General features: G+C 36.0%; 1 protein-coding gene across 3 annotated transcripts in view; it reads right to left on the bottom strand.

Annotated features, from left to right (window-relative positions):
* Positions 1 to 23,379, bottom strand: part of ESRP1 (epithelial splicing regulatory protein 1) — a 202,597-nt gene that overhangs the window by 94,642 nt on the left and 84,576 nt on the right. For 2 of the 3 annotated variants that reach the window (XM_053715208.1, XM_053715210.1), the window contains exons 5-7: positions 5,119 to 5,217; positions 4,589 to 4,643; positions 2,847 to 2,957 (exon numbers count right to left, since the gene is read on the bottom strand). In XM_053715208.1, coding sequence (XP_053571183.1) covers positions 2,847 to 2,957; positions 4,589 to 4,643; positions 5,119 to 5,217 — 265 coding nt within the window. The remainder of the gene's footprint in view (positions 1 to 2,846; positions 2,958 to 4,588; positions 4,644 to 5,118; positions 5,218 to 23,379) is intronic. The other variant, XM_053715209.1, reaches the window with a different exon arrangement.

Genomic DNA, 23,379 nt, shown 5'->3' with positions numbered 1-23,379 from the left:
AGCTAGCTCCCGGAAGTGCATTTCTGCACCTTCCACTAAGGATACCAAGAGAATGAAGCAAATTTGATAGAAATAAATTTTGAAAATGTATTAAAGTGCAGACTGTCAGCATTAATTTAAGGGTATTAACATCCAAATTTGGGTGACTGGTTTATGAATTACAATAATTTTTATTTGCAGCCCCCTCCTTATCATGGGGCCAAAAGTAATACGACAATTAACAGAGAAGCTGTTTCATGGCCAGGTATGGGCTGTTTCCCTGTTATTTAAAAGGGACAACAAATTAAAAATTAAACTTTTGTGATTTAGAAAGAGCATGCAGTTTTAAGATACTTTCTAATTTACTTCCATTATCAAACTGTACTTTTAATGTGCACACTTTCTGAGGCTCCGGCTCCTACTGAGCATGTGCAGGAGTTCACAGTGTATATGTATACTAGTCAGTGATTGGCTGATGGCTGTCACGATACAGGGTTCGGGAAAAAAAATACATAAAAAAAAAATACTACTACTTATTTGGAATTCAGAGTAAGCGTTATTGAATTGTGTTTTTATTATGTAATTGCTAATAATGAATATCTACTGTATTTAGTGGTAATGGTCTGAAATTTATTCCAAATGTGAAATCTGCATTTGGAAGCTGTTGCTGTGAATGTTTAAAATAAGGTGCAAAGAGCTGTCAATACAAATAAAGCAGACCATCATAAGGTTGAAAAAGCCCCCCCAAAAAACTTAACCCATCAGAGAGATAGCAGAAACATAAGTGACCAAATGAACAAATTGATATATTCCTTAAAAAGCACAAAAGACAACTGTGGGGATTGATCACAAAATGATTTCCTTGTGAGAAAATAAAAAAAACACCAAAACATCTAGCCAAGTAAAGAACACTCTCCAGTAAGTAGGTATATCATTGCCAAGTCTTCAGTCAAGAGAAGACTTCATGAAAGTAAATACAGAGGGTTTACCCCAAAGTGCAAACGATTGGTAAGCCTCAAGAACAGGAAGGCCAGATAAGAATTTTCAATGGCTCCCTTAAAGTGAAAATCAACCATAGCGTTTTTGAAACGCTAGGGGTTAACTGTTGAAACAAATAAAGGGCACTTCCATTCATGAAGTATAAGATACTTTATGCAGAAAGTGCCTTTATTCGTTTCAACCGTTCGCCTTTCTTAGCTGCTATGGCAGCTCATGGCCAAAACATTTTTTGCTAAGAGGTGACGTTTTCACCTGTTAGCCAATAGCCGTGTGGTAAATCCAGTTTGGCGCCCATGGGAGCCGGATTTACCGCACGGCTATTTGCTAAGAGTTAATAACATCACCTCTTAGCAAAATTTTTTTTTTGCCGTGGGCTGCTGTAGCAGCTAAGAACGGCGAACGGTTGAAACTAATAAAGGCACTTTCTGCATGAAGTATCTAATACTTAATGAATGGAAGCGCCCTTTATTTGTTTCAACAGTCAATCCTAGCGTTTCAAAAACGCTATGGTTGACTTTCACATTAAAGGGACACTGTACCCAAAAAAATCTTTTGTAATTCAGAAAGAGCATGCAATTTTAAGCAATTTTCTAATCTACTCCTATTATCAATTTTTTTTCGTTCTCTTGCTATCATTATTTGAAAAAGAAGGCGTCTAAGCTTTTTTTTGGTTTCAGTACTCTGGACAGTACTTTTTTATTGGTGGATGAATTTATCCACCAATCAGCAAGGACAACCCAGGTTGTTCACCAAAAATGGGCCGGCATCTAAACTTACATTCTTGCATTTCAAATAAAGATACGAAAAGAAAGAAAAAAATTTGATAATAGGAGTAAATTAGAAGGTTGCTTAAAATTTCATGCTCAATCTAAATCACAAAAGAAATTTTTTGGGTACAGTGTCCCTTTAAGTTTTTTTTAAATTGGGAGTAAATGTTACATTTGCAAGGCTATCCTACAAAGTTTCTTTTTACTCACAAGATTTATAAAGAGACACAATGCAATGTGGTTGTTGAGCAGGATATGGCTGATGTGGAATACACAATAAATAAATCTCTAATAAATTACAGCACTTTATTTTTACATTAGAAAATTAAGTAAAAACACTTAATCCTTTAAAAATGTTTGTGTTTAAAGGAACAGCCTAGTCAAAATTAAACTTTCATGATTCAGAGAGCATGCAATTTTAAGCAACTTTCCTACTCCTATTATCAATTTTTCTTTGTTCTCTTGGTATCTTTATTTGAATGTAAGCTTAGGAGCCGGCCCATTTTTGGTTCATGAATTACAATAATTTTTATTGTCTGCCTGCCGATTGGATGTCTAGATTTAGACACCAATCAGAAAGTGCTACCCATGTGCTTTACCAAAAAAAGGCTGGCTCCTATGCTTACATTCTTGCTTTTACAAATAAAGATACCAAGAGAATGAAGAAAAATTGATAATTGGAGTATATAAGAAAGTTGTTTAAAATTGCCTGCTCTATCTAATTCATGAAAGTTTAATTTTGACTAGACTGTTCCTTTAAGGAGTTTTGCAGGAACTTATCTCTATATCTCCCTATTTGTCTAAACTAAAGCAGATAACAAAATGACAATTTTAAATATAAAAAACAAAACAAAAACACAAACATCTATTTTGTATGCAACATCACGACTCATCGTGTATTCCACCCTTTCAAGTTGCAAGGTTACATTTCTACCAGCCCCTTGTTGGCAGCATTTATCTTGTAACTATCCACCCTCTCTGCTCCACACATAACAACTTTGAAAAATTTCAGAACGGAGAGTCCCTTTAGCCCTCTCTTTTAAATTCAATTACCCCACCCCTATTATTTGTTACGTTCTCTCATCCTTTTACACCACTCACTTTGCAATATTTAGGCCTTTGAAGAATCGTGCAATGTCCTGATCAGATGACTGCCATGGTAAACCTCTGGCTCTGATAATTGTGTTGTCGTCAATTATTTCCAGTTTGCTACTGAAAGAGAATAAACTGTTATAATTAATAAACTGACATCAATTTATAACTATATCTAATAAAGTTACATATTTTCAGTTATGATTGTGAAAATATATTCAGTTACATTTAGTACAAAATTGGAAATTAGGAAAACCACTCCATCAAGTCAGCTGTTGCATTTATGGAACATAGTGCATTTTGTCTTTTTGGCTAGATGGCAGCAATCCACCAATCAGACTCTACTTTGCCGTGATTATAATCTCAATTCCTATAGAACATTGAATACCTGTTTATAAATGTTTGTTCTTTCTGATTTATGGAAACAATAACTCACTTTGAGAAAAGAAGGAGGTCAGATACCAAGTCATAAAACCTTTGATCTCTAACAGGCAGTGCTTACCTTCTTATATCAAGTACACATAGCGTTAGGGATTCAAGTAATTCAATATTATTGTAACATTTCTTCCTTAGCTTTCAACAAGGCCAACTCAAATAATGTTAGATGGTGTGCAACTACAGAAAACATTTTAATCGGCACATTAAGGAAATGTCAGGTGATTTTTTTTATTTTAAATTAAGGCTTTTGTAGGACACTGAAAACAATGGTAAAAAAATAAATATATATATATATATAAAACCAAAAAGGCCCATCAAGTCTACCCATATTACTTTTTCCTTAGGATAGCCTTATGCATGTCCCAGGCATTTTTGAATTCCTTTACAGTCTTTGTGTTTACCACATCAAATGGAAGTTTATTCGATGAATCCACCACCCTTTCTGTAAAAAAATGCTTACTCAAATTTCTCCTGAATCTTCTACCCTCTAACTTTAGATTGTGACCCCTTGTTTTGTGGAAAATGCTTTCAGCTTCTACTTTATTAAGTCCCTTCATATATTTGAAGGTTTCTATCATGTCACCTCTTTCCCTTCTTTTCTCTAAAACTATACATATTTAGATCATGGAGTCTTTCTTTGTATGTTTTATATTTTAGACCGTGTACCATTTTAGATACATACATTGCTACAGCTCTAAGAACACGCATTGATATATCACAAATGATCCACACACAGAAATAACACTTGAGGAAAAACAAACAAACAAAAAAAACAAGGTAGAATTGTATTTTTAGCTTGATAATAACATTATAGGGAATTTTTTTAATTATTCTTCAACAATTAACAAAAAAGTATATTACAAGATTAACTACCCAATATGGGAACCCATATAAACTTGGTCTCTCTCTCTATATATATATACACATATATATACATACATACATACATACATATACATAAATATACATATATACACACACATTTCCAAGTAAGAAATTAAAGTGGCTAAGTGAAGAAAATGGTTTGTTTTCCATCTTTAACATTGAAGGGACAAGAAACTTTTTCCATCTGGATGAGTAACACATATTATATATATACACACACCCACACATGCACACACACAGTATATTGATTTATAGATATAGCTATATACTGTATATATTGATTTCTAGATAGAGATAGATATAAAAAGTTAGGGGGAAGATCCACAATTTTGGAAGTTTTAAAAATCATGGATTCCTATGCTTCTGGAATTTGTTCATTCCCACTCTAATTTACATAAACAAACAAAAAATAATTAAATGTTACTTACCACGTTCCAGATTCAAATTTGTAATTTACTCTTTCAGGATCTGAAAACCTGTGGTCTAAATACAAAAAAATAAATATCTTATGTTCCTCATCAAATTAAGCTAATTTTTATTTTTTATTATATAGGTTTTGTTTTGTGTATAACTGTCTAATGAACATGCACATTGCATCAGCCTGCATAAGCATACACTAGAGTTAGCACATCAATACATTTTGCCTGCTTGCTGTGAGATGTATATTATGGAGATTGTAGAATGGTTAAAGCAAAAAAAAAAAAAAAAACAACTCCTCTATATCTTGATAATAGTAATTGAAAGGTACTTGGTCAATCTCTGATGACAACAGTGCAAGTTTGAATGAATGAATGAATACTAAATAGGTTTTTATTTGTTTTTTATGCTATGCTAAATGCTGCTCAATCTACTCAATATATATTTATCATTTTTCTTGTTAATGTATTTTGTAATCCACATAAAAGGCCCACCTTTAGACATATCACACCACCACACATATACGTTACAGATTACTTACTGTATGGCTCTGAAATCAATGTTACAATTATGTCTCCCATTTCTTCCACCTCGGACACTCCATATGGACACTCTACATTTCTTTTTTCAAAGCCCAGATCTAGAAACCTTTATTAAGGAAAAAAATGAAAGAAAATAGAAACCCCTACATATAGGCTGCAGTTTTAGTTCATTAAAAGGACATAAAACACCTTGTATTTTATTCTGTAGTATTGCAATACATTAGCATACCATGTATAAAAACTCAACAAAGTCTTCTCAAAAGTTCTCAGAATTGGAAAACTCACAAACTTACAAATAAACACTGAGATGGTATTGTACTATTTTAATTAATGTCCCTTTAAGTTACTCTAGTACTCTAGTTCAGATGGTAATACCAAAAGAAGCGAATATTTGCGAATCGCAACTCTGTATATGGCAAAATTACTTTGTTTGGATAAAATCCATGGAGTGTAGACCGGGTTTACCAATAACCAACTCATGGCCATGGGCAGGTTTTTTTTACCCTTTCAGCATTTCTGTAACCTTTACAATGTTATTAAGCACCTATGTTTATAGTGCTCGGAAATATGTAATTCATATAAATTTTCAAGTAAATTGATTTGGCTGTGTGCAACAAGCACATTCTAGCTTTAGACCTGTTTACGTGACTATGTGGAGTTTTGGGTGTGAAGGAGAAGCATACATTTCAATACAATAATCTGTACAAAAGAGGGCAACCAAAATGGTACATGGTCTAAAAATTAAAACGTATCAGGAGAGGCTCAATGACCTAAATATGTATAGCTTAGAGGAGAGAAGGGAAAGAGGTGATATGATAGCAACTTTCAAGTATATTAAAGAGCTTAGTAAAACTGGGGCTGTGGGTATTTTACATAAAATGGAAAACTCAAGAACAAAGGGTCATGATCTCAAGCTAAAGGGTAGTAGATTCAGGAGTAATTTGAGGAAGTGCTTCTTTACAGAAGGAGTGATTGATTCATGGAATAAACTTCCACAAGAGGTAGTAATGACAAACACTGTGGGGGACTTTAAGAATGCCTGGGACAAGCATAAGGCTATTCTACCATCTAGTTTATAATTTTAGGAAATATCGGGCAGACTTGCTGGGCCTATGGCTCTTATCTGTCTTAAAAATCTATGTTTCAATGTAATGCTAAAAAAAAAATCCAGCTAGTTTTGGATAATTAGGTCCTGTGTGTTCAAACAGACAGTAAAACCAAAATAAACCAACTGTTTGGATAGCGCACACAATTTAAACCGCTTTCCATGTTACAGCTATTATCAATTTTGCTTACTTTTCTTGGTACCCTTTATTAAAAGTAATCTTATGTGAGCTCAGGAGTGTGCACATGTCTTAAAAGGGACATTAAACCCAGTTCTTTTCCTTCGCAATTCAGATAGAGCATGTGGTTTTAAACAACTTTACAATTTACTTTCATCATCTTATTTGTTGCGTTCTCTTGATATCCTTTGTTGAAAAGGATACCTAGGTAGACTCAGGAGCAGCTGATTGGTGGTTGCATATATACGCCTCATGTTATTGGCTCAGTGGTGCATTGCTGCTTCTTTAACAAAGGATACAAAGATAATTAAGCGAATTAGATAATAGAAGTAAATTGGAAAGTTGTTCAAATTGTATCGTCTATCTGAATCGTGAAAGAAAAATGTTGGGTTTAATGCCCCTTTAAGAAGTTTAAGCCATCTGGCAGCAGTGCCTGCAACCTTGTTTATAGGAGTGTTATACACACTGTTGCCATAGACTACTATAGACATGTGCATGCTCCTAATCCATCACCTACCTAGGTTTAGTCTTCAACAAAGGATAATAAGAGAACAATGTACATTTGATAACAGAAGTCAAATTGGAAAGCCGTTTAAAATTGCATGCTCTAGCTGAATCATAAAAGTTTAATTTTGGCTTTACTGTTCCCTTAACTCTTGCAAAGGGATAAGTAGACCATTGCTGCCTCTGAGCCTATCTAGGTTTGCTTTTCAAAAAAGGACACCAAGAGAACAATACAGAAGTAAATTGAAAAGTTACTTAAAATCAAATACTCCCTCTGAACCATAAGAGTTTAATTTTGGCTTTACTGTCCCTTTAACACATCACCATTAGGAATGAGAACATTTTATTTTGCATTATATGAATATTCATACTAAGAAAAAAAATCCTATTCATTTTACACACATAACACCTTTAAATTGATATTGTGCTAAAAATTAATCAATTCAGAACACAGATTGAAATCTTTCTGAAATAAAAAGCACCAAAATGATTTTCACAGAAAGAGAGGGAGGGGAGGAGTCGTAGGCGCTCACAGGTGAATCGATAAACTTAATTTACTTTTTCTCTTCAGGGAAAGGCGGCGTCCATTTCCTTTGAATGATTCATGCAAAAAATAGTCATGCAGCAGTTATAATAATCAGCACAAGGCATCCTAAACTGCTAGAACTTGCTAAGCAGGCTTTGCAAACAGAATCAAGGTGATTAATGCCGACTACAATTTTATAAAGTAACCCTTTCCATGCCATATGGACACCTGTAGACCAGGAGTCCATTTGTTCATTGATCTTCATAAAGCTAGATTTCCAGGACAACACAATGCCAGTATAGTTTAATGGACAGTAGACTATTTTATTAATGCATAATTAATAATGCAAACAGGTGTCCTCATACAAACTATAGATGCAAATGTTCAGATGATTCAAACTAGTTACACCCCACCGATAATAGGCATGCAATTAAAGGGACATTAAACACATTGAATTACAAAATAACAATTTAATTATATGTTGTAAAAAAAGCAATATGCTTCATTATGTATTTTGTCACATATTCCTGTGATTTAAGTCCGAGTATTGTAAGCCTAACCCTGCCACATGTCTCATTTTGTTTGCATAACGTGCTTTGATGTGCGGTCTTGTGTTATCACCTCTTTTAAGGACAGAGGCATTATGTCCTACTCCATTAAGAGTCTGGATATACGCCTCCAAATAAGGCAACTGGTGGCGAGTTTGGCTATTGATATACAAATGCAACAGACAGGGTATTTATTCTACTCAAAGTTGTATAAAACATGCAATAAAAAGGCTGTTTGGAATGTAGGAATGTTGAAGTAACTATCTAACAAGGTTTCCACACACCTTATTGCCTGTTTTGTATCTTACCCTAATTGTCATTAGCAGCAGAGACAGATAAGGGGAAAACCTATGTTCCAACATGGCTGCACTATTACTTTATAGAAACTCTGTGAGACTGAGAAAAGCACCATTTTTAAAGTTAAAATTACAAGAAATGGGACAAAGTAAATAAAATAATATTGCATGTTTTACTACATATCAAGCAAAGATTTTATAGAACAATCTCAAACTGTTTAATGTTCCTTTAACCAGTTTCATGCATATTCGAAAAAATGGTCAACAGAATGCTGCATTATAAGCTTGAGTTCTCAATTTTTGAATGCTTAGAAGCAGAGGTGGCTGTAGAGTTAGTAAGTGAGGAAGGACCAGCGACGTACCCTGTATGTCGCTAGCCTTTTTTTGGCACTTGATTGTTTTATAGCGCGGTCTTGCCACCAGCGTTGAGACTGCTCTATTCCACAAAGCCTGCTGGATGGAGGGCATTAATAGCGTGTTCTTGCTAGACTTGTGCTATTATGTCCTGAAAAAACCCTTAACGACCAGTGACATACAGGGTACATTGTGGTCATTAAGGGGTTAAGCAAGACAGCAGAGAAATAGGAGTGAGAGGGGCAGAAAGAGAGAATGGACAGAGAGAGGAAGGGTGTAAGAGAGAAGAGAGGAGAGAGGAAGGGGAGATGGGTAGTCGAGAAAAGGCAGAGAGTCAGGGAGAGAAGACAGCGTGGATAAAAAAGGGAAAATGGGAAACACAGAAAAGACAGAAGAAGATGTAGAGAAGAGGAAAAAAGAGAGAGGAAAGGGAGTGAAAAAAGAGTAAAGATAGAGAGAAGAGGAAGAGAGTAATGAGAATACAGTAGGTAGTCATAGTATGATTAGCACAGATCCTAGTGTGTTGCTGTTCCACAAGAATACATTTGTCTCTGAAAATGGCCGAATGGCTTGAGTGGCAGATATCTAATTAGCACTTTATTTGCAATAATTATAATGCTGCTAAAATGAATATTTAAAATATTTTTCTAGATACAAAATACGTATATTTGCAATATACAAACTTGACTGAATTTTGTCATAGCAAGCCACAGACAAAAAGAGAATACCGGAGCTAGTTAGCCAATGCAGTCCAGTATTTATTCAGTCAGGAGACATCCAACAACAAGGTAAGGTAGACCTCCTGCTATCTGATGCGTTTTGCACATGCCCTTCATCAGAGAAAGTTACCTGTCCCCCCCCCCCCCCCAGGTGTGCTTAAATATACCTTAAGCTAGCCAATGAGAAAGTTGTTTGTTAAATTGGCTGATTTAGAAGATACATTCAAGGGGGGATATATGTATAATTGTGACATGCTTGATGACTTAATAGATTAAACTAAGACTATACATAAAAGAAGACATGAATGAATTATGCACAAAATGCACTAAAGGTGTGAATACAAAATATTTAGAACCAAAATGCTTTTTTTTTTTAAAAAAAAGAAAAAAGTAAAATACTATTCATTTAAGAAAAGAAACATGTTGAGGAATAAAATGTTAACTGGCGTTAAAGTCTAATATTGGTGGGACCTGACTCTTGATATAAGAGTGTGATACCTCTCGTGTATTAAAAGATTTATTACTGGTGCTATTAAAAATATACTTGACATCTACTTGTGTGTCTATCGTAAGTTAATACAAAGATCCAATATATTGGAGGTACTTAGTGTGCTTCTTATTTTGTGCCTGGATAACTTTGTTGTTACTCGGCATATGTTGATATGTTTTCATATATTTGGAGTTATCTTTAGAGAAGGTGGGACATAGAAATGATAAATTATTTGAGAGCTGACAATATAGTGTAGGTAAAATTATTTTATGTTGAATAGATCATTACTCAACAAAAAGATTGACATCATACCTACATTTGATACCCATAGGTATTCTTGTTGCCAATGTAAAAATCCAATAAACCTCTCTTTTTAATAGTCTGTCCCCTCCTAGGGGGTCTCTCTCTATATGTTCAATACCAATGAAAGATAAATTGCTAGTGCCTGTTCCATGTGTATGGAAGTGTTTGGCTATTGGTGTTCTGGGAATTTCTTCATCTATAGAGATGAGATGTTCTCTAATTCTATCTATTAGGGGATGTGTGGTGATGCCGACGTACTGTAGGTCACACGCTTTGCAGGTCACTAAGTAAATAAACTTAGATGTACAATCTATTCTGTTTTTGATATGATATTCTATTTTGGTTTGTGTGGAAATGAATGTCTTACTTTTGTTTGTAAAGCCACAGCTCTTACAGGGAACATGGCCCACATTTAAAGAACCCTTTAGTTGGAGTAAGCCAGTTCCCTGGAACAGATTCTTTTTTATTGAATTTTTTCTAAACTGTTTCCTATATTAGTTGCTTTTCTAGCCACATATATCAGACTTATCAAGTTTGAATCTCAGTGTGGGATCTCCATTAAGGACTGGTAGATATTTTCTGATAATATTGCAGATAGTGTAAAACCATATACTATATTCAGTTGTAAAGTATATGTTGCCTATGACAGATGGGTCGTTTTTGTTGTTGTTCTGGTGTGTATTCTTGTTTGTGTTATGAAGTAGACTTCGTCTATCAACTTGTAGAATAATCTATTTGAGTACTGATTTGTTGTATCCCCTAGCTATCAAATTATTGGCGAGTACATTGGCTTCCAGTCTGTACATTTTTAATGAAGAGCAATTTCTGCGTATACAAAGAAACTGGCCTTTTGGTAAACCCTCTCTCATATGTGGTGCATGACAGAAATCCACTCTCGATATACAGGGAGTGCAGAATTATTAGGCAAATGAGTATTTTGACCACATCATCCTCTTTATGCATGTTGTCTTACTCCAAGTTGTATAGGCTTGAAAGCCTACTAAGAATTAAGCATATTAGGTGATGTGCATCTCTGTAATGAGAAGGGGTGTGGTCTAATGACATCAACACCCTATATCAGGTGTGCATAATTATTAGGCAACTTCCTTTCCTTTGGCAAAATTGGTCAAAAGAAGGACTTGACAGGCTCAGAAAAGTCAAAAATAGTGAGATATCTTGCAGAGGGATGCAGCACTCTTAAAATTGCAAAGCTTCTGAAGCGTGATCATCGAACAATCAAGCGTTTCATTCAAAATAGTCAACAGGGTCGCAAGAAGCGTGTGGAAAAACCAAGGCGCAAAATAACTGCCCATGAACTGAGAAACGTCAAGCGTGCAGCTGCCAAGATGCCACTTGCCACCAGTTTGGCCATATTTCAGAGCTGCAACATCACTGGAGTGCCCAAAAGCACAAGGTGTGCAATACTCAGAGACATGGCCAAGGTAAGAAAGGCTGAAAGACGACCACCACTGAACAAGACACACAAGCTGAAACGTCAAGACTGGGCCAAGAAATATCTCAAGACTGATTTTTCTAAGGTTTTATGGACTGATGAAATGAGAGTGAGTCTTGATGGGCCAGATGGATGGGCCCGTGGCTGGATTGGTAAAGGGCAGAGATCTCCAGTCCAACTCAGACGCCAGCAAGGTGGAGGTGGAGTACTGGTTTGGGCTGGTATCATCAAAGATGAGCTTGTGGGGCCTTTTCGGGTTGAGGATGGAGTCAAGCTCAACTCCCAGTCCTACTGCCAGTTTCTAGAAGACACCTTCTTCAAGCAGTGGTACAGGAAGAAGTCTGCATCCTTCAAGAAAAACATGATTTTCATGCAGGACAATGCTCCATCACATGCGTCCAAGTAGTCCACAGCGTGGCTGGCAAGAAAGGGTATAAAAGAAGAAAATCTAATGACATGGCCTCCTTGTTCACCTGATCTGAACCCCATTGAGAACCTGTGGTCCATCATCAAATGTGAGATTTACAACGAGGGAAAACAGTACACTTCTCTGAACAGTGTCTGGGAGGCTGTGTTTGCTGCTGCACGCAATGTTGATGGTGAACAGATCAAAACACTGACAGAATCCATGGATGGCAGGCTTTTGAGTGTCCTTGCAAAGAAAGGTGGCTATATTGGTCACAGATTTGTTTTTGTTTTGTTTTTGAATGTCAGAAATGTATATTTGTGAATGTTGAGATGTTATATTGGTTTCACTGGTAAAAATAAATAATTGAAATGGGTATATATTTGTTTTTTGTTAAGTTGCCTAATAATTATGCACAGTAATAGTCACCTGCACACACAGATATCCCCCTAAAATAGCTAAAACCAAACTAAAAACTACTTCCAAAACTATTCAGCTTTGATATTAATGAGTTTTTTGGGTTCATTGAGAACATGGTTGTTCAATAATAAAATTAATCCTCAAAAATACAACTTGACTAATAATTCTGCACTCCCTGTAGTGTTTCTCTGTAATTGGAAGTGACTATGTTGTTGTGTTCATGTTCCAGAAATAGATCTAGCTACTTAATGCTCTTCTTGTTTGTCTTGTATGTGAATGATAAATTTAAGGGACATTATACACTTTTTTTTTTTTAAAGTTATCTTCTGCAGCCTGTTACATACATTAATTGTATCCCTGAAGACCTTTTTAACCTTTTAAAGCCATTATGCCGTTCTATTCTGTCATAATTACATTGGGCTTTAGAGCCGTTATGACAGAATAGAACAACATAGCCAACAGCTGTCCTGAAGCCTACTGCGCTTCCTGGATTTGATTGCAATTGTGAAATCTCGCAATCGTGTGCACGATCGCATGATTTTAATTTGTCTACATCGGAACAGTTGTTCCGATGTAGACACTTTAACCCCGGCAGGAAAGGGTTAAACCTGTAGGAAAAATAAAATATTTGCAGATGAACAATCTGAATTTTTTGTTACTTACCAAGCCCATCTATTTTTTCAGAATACGTTTAGCTGCTTCGTGTATGCACGCTCCTGTGCAGACTCCTTGTTTTGCGTGCCATTAGCTCTGACATTTTCTTTACAGCATGGGATAACTGCGCTGCCGCGATCCGATGCTTCTCATTGGTAGTTCTGTCAGTTCTATTGTGAGGAGCGCAATCAAATGCTCCTCACAGTAGAACTGTCAGCAGAAATTTGTAATTTTTGTGGCTACGGAGCATCAGGACAGGAACTGTAATCCCTTGCAATTAGATATGAGTCTGGCAAAACCAAATACTTTTTTTTCAGACTTTATAGTCTTACATTTGAAGCTCTAAACTAGGCGTGCTGAACCATGGCACTCTTACCCAATGTGGTACACTAACAATCAAAAAAATAATATTCATATGCAGTGCTGTCCCCAGGCAACCTCCTGCACACTTTTAGTTTCATAGTCTCGGTTACAGAACATTGTCATAAGTATGAGTGCACATTATCAAAACGGTTCCCTACCCTTGTGCATAACACCCACAGCTTCTGTCACAGCGTGTCAGTCTATCTGGAATTTGTGCGACAGCTAGCTAAGTAATATTGAGTGTTGTGAGCGTGCTGAAATCTTGTAGAAGTCCTTGTTCCGATAACGTTGGGAAATGAAGGTAATAATGGATTTTAAAAAACCTATTTTCCACTAGCGATACCGGGGACAAATAAGATTTGCATAACCGGGGACAAATTTTGCCCCCATAGCCGTTCCACACATTTGGAGATAATATATCCCCTTAAACACAAAATAATTGTGGGTTAATAAGTATTTTGTTATCTGAATCAAAAATTTAATGAATTTGTCTGGGAAATCAGTGTGACGTTCTAACATGTACTCAAGTGCTTCCAAACCTTCTGTGTGAGGAATACTAGAGTACAAGGAAGAAACATCTATTGTTAGCCATTTGTAGTTCTCCCATTTGATCTTGTCCAATTATTTAACGGGACACTGAACCCAATTTTTTTTTTCTTTTGTGATTCAGATAGAGCATGCAATTTTAAGCAACTTTCTAATTTACTTCTATTATCAATTTGTATTCGTTCTCTTGCTATCTTTATTTGAAAAAGAAGGCATCTAAGCTTTTTTATTGGTTCAGAACTATGGCACAGCACTTTTTTATTGGTGGATGAATTTATCCACCAATCTGCAAGAACAACCCAGGTTGTTCACCAAAAATGGGAGGCATCTAAGCTTACATTCTTGTATTTCAAATAAAGATACCAAGAGAATGAAGAAAATTTGATAATAGGAGTAAATTAGAAAGTTGCTTAAAATGTCATGCTCTATCTGAATCACAAAAGAAAAAATTTGGGTTCAGTGTCCCTTTAAGTGTGTGCAATCTCGAATGCATCCTGGTAGGGATCTGATTATTTTGTCATCCTTATAAAAACTTTCACTGAGCTATATTGTAGTTTATGGAGGTTTAAAACTTTACCCTCAAGAGCTCAGAATTACACAGGTGCATCTGTGTTATTTTTTCTCGCTTATCAAATCTATCAAATATTAAATTTATCAGGGGATAAAAATCATTAAAAAGGGACACTGTACTGTAAAATTATTGTCCCCTTATATTTCTAAGGACCTGTTATATCAGCTGACCTGTTTTTTTTATAAGAAATGGATGCTTTTGCTCATTGAAAACATAACCTATTTAAATGGGGGAGCTTGTAGAACAATCAGTGCTGACTCCTAGGTAACTCCACGGGCATGAGCACAATGTTAAATATATGGCACACATGAACTAAGACCCTCAAGTTGTGAAAAAATGTCAAAATTCAGATAAGAGGCGGCCTTCAAGGGCTAAGAAATTAGCATGAGCCTACCTAGGTTTATCTTTCAACTAAGAATACCAAGAGAGCAAATCAAAATTGATGATAAAAGTAAATTGGAAAGTTGTTTAAAATTACATGCCCTATCTGAATCATGATAGTTTATTTTTGAGTACGCTGTCCCTTTAATACACTCCAGATAGTAAAATGGATAATCAGGAAGCATATTTTATAGTGCAACATCCCTTTGAAATAGAGACTAAATTAAAAACATTCATTAATTGTAGATAAGAATATTATCTCCTGCACTGCTATGCTGCTACCAGTGGCAGTGATTAAAATGACCGACTTGTTAAAAGGGATATTAAACAGTGATCTTTTAATAAAAACAATTATGTTAAACCAAAGTAAACACAAAAAGTAACAGCTTGTGTATAAAACAGCAAACAACTTGTTTTCTTGAAACATTAGAAACTCTCATTATAGCCACTGCCCTTAGATCGATAAGAGAAGGCCTCTGTTGAAATTAAGTTGTATTCTGCTGCTTCTGAGTATGAACAAAATAGACTTAATGTCTCTTGAGCATTATTTGAATAGTAAACAAGCTCAAGTTACTGTAGAAGATTTATGCGCTCAAGCTAGAAAAGCTTCCTGTAGAGACTCCAGCCTCCTTGCAGGACTGTGACAGGAAGTAATGAACACTGCACAAATAAAAAAATAAAGGTAAAATACCATTGCAATATTTATTTAAAATGATTTCGATTAAGCTTGGTTTATTACTACAATGAAACAGACTATGTAATATCCCATCAATACCTCATTGGTGTGATACTCATCCTAATTGCATCATGTGCACGTCTCATGCTCTGTTTCTTATCTGACATTTGTTGGTAGCCGACTGGCTTACAGCGGATTTCTGGGAGCTTTAATTGGTTTATCAATAAAAGGAACACAGAGGTAGTTTTTTTTTCTTCTTTTTTCTTGCTGCATATAAGAGAGGGGATTTAAAATGTATAATAGTTTTGTTTGTAAAAGGGATATTCCTAAAATGAGATTATTATTTTTTTTCTTGTGAGGTTTGTCAATGCCCATTGGATATGTGCATTTATGCACTTAACCTGCAAACCATAGTCAGCTCTTTTTCAAGACTGATTTTATTCTTGTGTGAGTGCAAGTCCAGATCTCAGTGTTGTTGAACTCTTTCAATATTAAATCCAGCTCTAAAAATAATGCAGCTTGCAACCACCACCTTCTGCATTCGTTAGCACCCGAAGTGCACGGATGCACATATCTAATGTCAGTCAATAAAGCTGTGCAAGATCTTGCTTATGTGCAATCAGTCCTTAAAGGGACAGTATACACCAATTTTCATATAACTGCATGCAATAGACATAATACTATAAAGAATAATATGCACAAATACTGATCTAAAAACCCAGTATAAAACCGTTTAAAAACTTACTTCGAAGCTCCCAGTTTAGCTCTGTTAAAAGATTAGCTGGAACACTCACTGAAAGTGGTTCTATAGCAAAAAAAGCAGACACTCCCCTCCTCCCCCTTCCTCTGCATATGAAAAGACTCTTTAGACAAACAGAAGCAAGCTGGAATAGGTATACATCAGTATTCCCTTAAAACTTTGGGGCTTGGTTAGACATCAGCACAATGTTATTTAAAAATAAGCAAAACTATACTTAAAGAAAAAAAAAAGCAGCTGTATAGGCTATATAAAATGGATCATCTACAAAACATTTATGCAAAGAAAAATCTAGTGTATACTGTCCCTTTAAGGTCCAGTTGTCCCTTTTTCCCCATTTAGAAAAGATGTTTAAAAAAAAGGATCATTAAAGGGACAAGAAACCCCAAACATTTCATTCATGATTCTGATAGAACATAACATTTTAAACAACTGTCAAATTTACTTTTATTATCAAATATGCTTCATTCTCTTGTTATCCTTTGCTGAAAAAGCAGCATTGCACTACTGACAGCTAGCTGAACACATCTAGTTAGCCAATCACAAGAGACAAATGTGTGCATGCACCAATCAGCAGCTAGCTCCCATTAGTTTAGGGTGTGTGTGTACTAATTTTCACAATGCATCACAAGAGCACATTTGAAAAGAGAAGCGATTTTAAAAAAAGTCATAAAATTGCATGCTCTGATTTTTTCAAGTTTAATTTTGCCTTTCCTATACCTTTAAATACACTATAATTGCAAATGCACAAGACATTGCAATAGCATTTACTCAAATGAACAGTAGGTTGTTTTTTTCCTACCAAAATTTCTAAAAATTTCCGTACATTTCCTTCCCTGAACCATGTGACAGCCATCAGCCAAGCATAAAATGCATATACATATATACTCTAAACCTGTGCACATGCTCAGTAGGAGCTGGTGCCTGCCAGAGGAAAAATAAAAAAAATAAAAAATAAAAGGATGTTAAACAATTTGATAATGGAAGTAAATTGTAAAGTGCGGCAACACACTACTGGGAGCTAGCTGAACACACTGGTGAGCCAATGAAAAGAGGCAAATATGTGCAGCCATCAAGCAGCAGCTAGCTCCCAGTGAGCATTGTTGCTCCTAAACCTATCTAGGTATGCTTTTCCACAAAGGACACCAACAGAACAAAGCAAATCAAATAGAGAAAACTATTTTAAACTACTTTTCAATTTACTTCTATCTGAATCATGGAAGTTTAATTTTGACTTTGTTGTATTGCTTATTACATGTTAGTAACAATTACTGTCCCTTTAACCTTTGCTTTCATGTAAACTATTTGACATGTTCATTTGCTGTATTTTCATGTGAATTATGGGAAGTATTTGTAATATACCATTAATGTGGCTGTGGCTATAAGAGATGTGAGAAAACAGACAAGGTCTTTGTTGGGTCATGTAGCAACTGATGCAAAAATATAACCAAACAGAAGATGAATTTAGCAGTGACATTCAGTGCTGATGTGTTAGTCTGTTAGTTCAGTAATTCCATCTCACTTAATGACAAAGCACATATCCCATCCTCTAATAGTAGTCAGCAAACTAAAACACTAACAAAAATCTGTTTCCAATTCTGGAATGACTTATTAATACCAGTGTGTGTTGTAGCAAAGTGTCAGGGACAGCAAAGTCAAAATTAAAAGCTTTACTGATTCAGATAGAACATGCAATTTTAAACATTCTATTATATCAAGCTTGCTTTGTTCTCTTGGTATTTTTGTAGTAAGAGTAGCTAGGTCTGATAGGAGCAAAAGAGCATGCAAGCATATAGCATTCTTAGGCAGAAGTATTTTCAACAATGTATAACATTGCTATAAACATTGTTGCAGACACTGCTAATGCCAGATGGCTAAAGACATGTGCATACTCCTGGGCTCTTTAAACAAGGGATACCAAGAGAACTGAGTAAAACAGAAGAACAGTTAAAAAAATGTGTTTCAAATTTCATTTTCTATCCATAAAGTTTCATTTTGACTTTACTGTCCACTGAAAATATTGGCAGATAAGTGTTGCTAGGTAACAAGCGCTTCATATGAATCAATGCATTGTATTATACCAGCATTAGCTCTGTTACAAAAGAACATAAAACAGCCTCTCCTGCAAATGAAAGAAAACTATTAAAAGTAACATTTTTATGTGAAAACAGTCATTTTAAAAACATTTCAATTACTATTGAAACAAACGGCAAATGCATGATTGTGTAGAACATATTAGGGATGGGCATTCGTTTTCGGACAAATGTACATTCGTACTGAAAATCGGATATTTGTTTTTGGAAATGAAAATTAATATCCAAATGAATGTACCAATGAAATTTAAAGAAAACTAAAATATACTGACTAAATTCATCAGTATTTGTTTCCTTTAAATTACTTTTAGATGGTAAAATACTTACCATAACGCACTCGGGAGAGTGCACTAACCTGATCCTTGCTGGAGGATCCCAGCTGCACTAACAGGAGCCTTAGCATGCTCATTACCAAGGACTTGCACTAAGTTTAGTGATGGTCCCGGGAACTGAATGCACTATGGGCTAGATTTCTCAAAGCTGAGGCATACAGGGGCACGTATAAGTGCCCCTGTACGCCTCAGCTCGCCTGTGGTGGGGCGAAATTACCCGCAGGTAATCAACATTGCACACTGGCGCAATTTTGCGCTCGCGCATTCCCATCCCTGCCCGCGCACAGCCAATCACGCGCGGGCTGGAGCTGTCAATCTCCTCGGTCGGACTCTACCACGGAGATTGAATTTCGCCACCTTAGAGGTGGCGAAGTGCTTAGGGAAGCAGTAGTCTGATGACCGCTGCTTGATAAATTATGGCGAGCAAGTTCTTGTGAGAAATTGCAGCCGTAGGGGCTTGATAAATCTAGCCCTAAGCCTCCTGTTAGTGTGTCCAGGGCTCTGGCAAGAAAAGGATTGGGTTGGTGCGCTCTCCAGAACAAATCATGTTAAGTATTTTTACAGTTTAAAAGTATGTATGTAGCTTTGAAACATTTACATTCAATATAACGAAAACTAATGTAAATGTTTAACAAAAATTAGATTTTCGTTTACTTTTAAACAAAACAAAAAATGAATAGCGCAGGGAAGGAATATTCGGGGGAAACTAATGTCTCTTTGGATATGTTCTTAGGATGTTCAGGGAAGAAATTTGTTACAGATTGCTCACTATGGGCCTGAAGTTCAAAAACTTACTGCAATGGAGGCAAATAACACAAACCTTTGTGATTTCTTTTTCTTTTAAATTAATAAGGATCAACTTCCATTTAATAGGCCATAGCAGCAATACCGACTTTGGGTTTACCAATCTGTAATGAAACAGAATATCTGTCTTTTTAGTCGCATGTAAAAACCGGAGGGTGAGAAAAACAGTCCGGTTTTGTATATCCGTGGCAGACCTTTGTAACTCGGATGCAGTGGCGTAAGGTTATAAAAAGGTGAATGACAAAAGAATGTTAGAACAAATTTTCTCTATGACTTTCTTTTCTACCATCAATTTTTTTCTATAGGAAAAATATGTAAATCAAAGAGACTCAACATTCAAAATGTCACATTTAGTTATTTTAATTATTTTTGAGCAGAATGTGTACATTTTAAAGTAGGACGTATGATTTTTGAAAATAAAAAAAAATAAAAAACTTCAGAAAATGTTTGAAATTTGTCTAGAATAATGAACGCAGCCAACCGTTTTTGTTTAAAATAAAAATATGGTAAATATTCACCCTTAATAATAATAAGGACTGATGCAGTAGAATGTGTCAGACACATTAAGATCTGAGTCAGGTGGTGTCAAAAACGGAATAGATTTAGTTTGAGCTAAAGGTGATATAACAAGATTTGCTGTCGCATTCTGATTGGTTAATCTTTTTTTTTTTTTTGTTAATACATTTTACAGGAACTTGTTTCTGAAACAGCGTAAAAAGGCTCTTTTTCACTACCGCTGGTATTACGAGTCTTGCAGGTATAAGTGCACCGCACACTTTTTTGGCCGTAACGCAACGCAACTACCGCAGCTTTCAAAAAGTCATTTTTAAATGGGACTTCCTTTGCGCCGATATTACGAGTTTCCTGGGAGACAAAAAAGTGAGCGGTACACCCTATACCGTCAAGATTCGTACCGCCACCTGAAAGTCAGTAGTTATGGGTTTTATGCTACAACACCGTAACATAAAACTCATAACTAAAGTGCTAAAAAGTACACTAACACTCATAAACTACCTATTAACCCGTAAACCGAGGCCCTCCCGCATTGCAAACACTATAATACAAATATTAACCCCTAATCTGCCGCTCCGGACATTGCCGCCACTAGAATAAACATATTAACCCCTAAACCACCGCACTCCCGCATCGTAAACACTAGTTAAATATTATTAACCCCTAATCTGCTGTTCCTAACATCACCGCAACCTACATTACTGTTATTAACCCCTAATCTGCTGCCCCCAAAATCGTCGCCACTATACTAAAGTTATTAACCTCTAAACCTAATCGTAACTCTAACCCTAACACCACTAACTTTAATATAATTAAAATAAATCTAAATAAAAATTACTATCATTAACTAAATAATTCCTATTTAAAACTAAATACTTAAAAAAGAAATGATCAAATATTTAAAACTAATTACACCTAATCTAAAAGCCCTATCAAAATAAAAAAAAAACTAAACTAAACTACCAATAGCCCTTAAAAGCTAAAAATAAAACCCACTCAATAAACCCTTTAAAAAACCTAACACTAACCCCCGAAGATCCACTTACAGTTTTTGAAGACCCGACATCCATCCTCAACGAAGCGGCAGAAGTCCTCAGCGAAGCCGGCAGAAGTCTTCATCCAAGCGGGCCGAAGTCTTCATCCAGACAGCATCTTCTATCTTCATCCATCCAGCGCCGAGCAGCTCCATCTTCAAGACATCCGGCGCGGAGCATCCTCTTATTCTGACGGCTAATGAAGATTGAAGGTTCCTTTAAGGGACTCCATCCAAGATGGCTGGATGTCTTGAAGATGGAGCCGCTCCGCGCCGGATGGATGAAGATAGAAGATGCTGTCTGGATGAAGACTTCGGCCCGCTTGGAAGAAGACTTCTGCCGGCTTCGCTGAGGACTTCTGTCGCTTCATTGAGGATGGATGTCGGGTCTTCAAAAACTGTAAGTGGATCTTCGGGAGTTTTTTTGTTTTGTTTTGTTTTTAAGGGTTTATTGGGTGGGTTTTATTTTTAGCTTAGGGTTTGTGCTGAAAAAGAGCTAAATGCCCTTTTAAGGGCAATGCCCATCCAAATGTCCCTTTTCAGGGCAATGGGGAGCTTAGGTTTTTTAGGTAGGTTTTTATTTGGGGGGTTTGGTAGTGGGTTTTATTGTTGGGGGAGAGTTTGCATTTATTTTTTTTTACAGGTAATTTATTTAATTGTAGTGTAAGGTTTGGTGTTAGTGTAAGATAGGTTAGGTTTTATTTTACAGGTAAATTTGTATTTATTTTAGCTAGGTAGTTAGTAAATAGTTAATACTATTTAGTAACTTTTTCCTACTTAAAATAAATACAAACTTACCTGTGAAATAAAAATAAAACCTAAGCTAGCTACAATATAACTATTGGTTATATTGTAGTTATCTTAGGGTTTATTTTACAGGTATTTAGTTTTAAATAGGAATTATTTAGGTAATAATAGTATAGGGATGTTGGCAGATTAGGGGTGTTTAGACTCAGGGTTTATGTTAGGGTGTTAGGTGTAAACATAACTTTTGTTTCCCCATAGGAATCAATGGGGCTGCGTTACGGAGCTTTACGCTCCTTTATTGCAGGTGTTAGGCTTTTTTTTAGCCAGCTCTCCCCATCGATGTCTACGGGGAAATCGTGCACGAGCATGTAAAACCAGCTCAAAGCAGCGCTGGTATTGGAGTGCAGTATGGAGCACAATTTTGCTCAACGCTTACATATTGCCTGCTAACGCCAGGTTTTTGCAAACCTGTAATAGGTAAAAACCGCTATAGGGAGGTGAGCGGTGGAAATAACTTGCAAGTTAGAACCGAGCAGCTCTTACCGCAAAACTCGTAATCTAGCCGTATATCTTTTTAATTAACAGATTAACATTAAAAGGGGCAAAAAATTAGCTTTCATTATTCAGACACATTGTTAAACTTTTAAAGTGTCATTTACTTGTTTTCAAATGACTTTCTTTTATTTCCAAGGGAATATATTGAGGTATGCTAAGGGATATGCATGTTTTGAGCACTATATGGTGGTGGCGTTTACAACGTTTGTAACAAGGTTATACATAAAGAGTCCTATTTACCAAGCTGTAGAAGCAGCTTTGGAGCCATTTTCTGCATAACTGCTAATATGAGCCTGCAAATGCAAATTAAGAAGCTGTGGTCTTAAAGGGACAGTATACACACATTTTCATATAACTGCATGTAATAGACACTACTAAAAAGAATAATATGCACAGATACTGATCTAAAAATCCAGTGTAAAACCGTTTAAAAACTTACTTAGAAGATCCCAGTTTAGCACTGTTGAAAAGATTAGCTGGAACACCCACTGAAAGTGATTGTATAGCAAAAATAAAACAGACAGCCCCCCCCCCCCTCCTTCACACAAACAGGAGCAAGCTCCTAAAACTTTGGGGCTTGGTTAGGAGTCTGAAAATCAGAGCAATGTAATTTAAAACTACATTTAAAAAAATAAATAAAAAAGGAATCTGTATTGGCTATATAAATGGATCATCTACAAAACATTTATGTAGAGAAAAATCTAGTGTATAATATCCCATTAAGACCACAGCTACCTAACCTATGTGCCACCACAGAGGTGGGAGCGCTATATTGGTTGTGCAATAGCAGGGGTCAGGGCTAAGCAAGCACTTGTTTGTGCAATGTTAAAATGTGCTGCCTTGTAAGCTCTGAAGGCATATGGACAGGTACCCTAACAGGGAAGCTTGTCCACCTGTAATTTGTTACCTGGGGGCCTATAGAGCTCAAGATAA

Source organism: Bombina bombina, chromosome 5 (assembly GCF_027579735.1).
Source record: "Bombina bombina isolate aBomBom1 chromosome 5, aBomBom1.pri, whole genome shotgun sequence".
NCBI lineage: Eukaryota > Metazoa > Chordata > Amphibia > Anura > Bombinatoridae > Bombina > Bombina bombina.
Note: the sequence above shows the minus strand (reverse complement) of the source record. Positions and strands in the feature narration are given on the sequence as shown.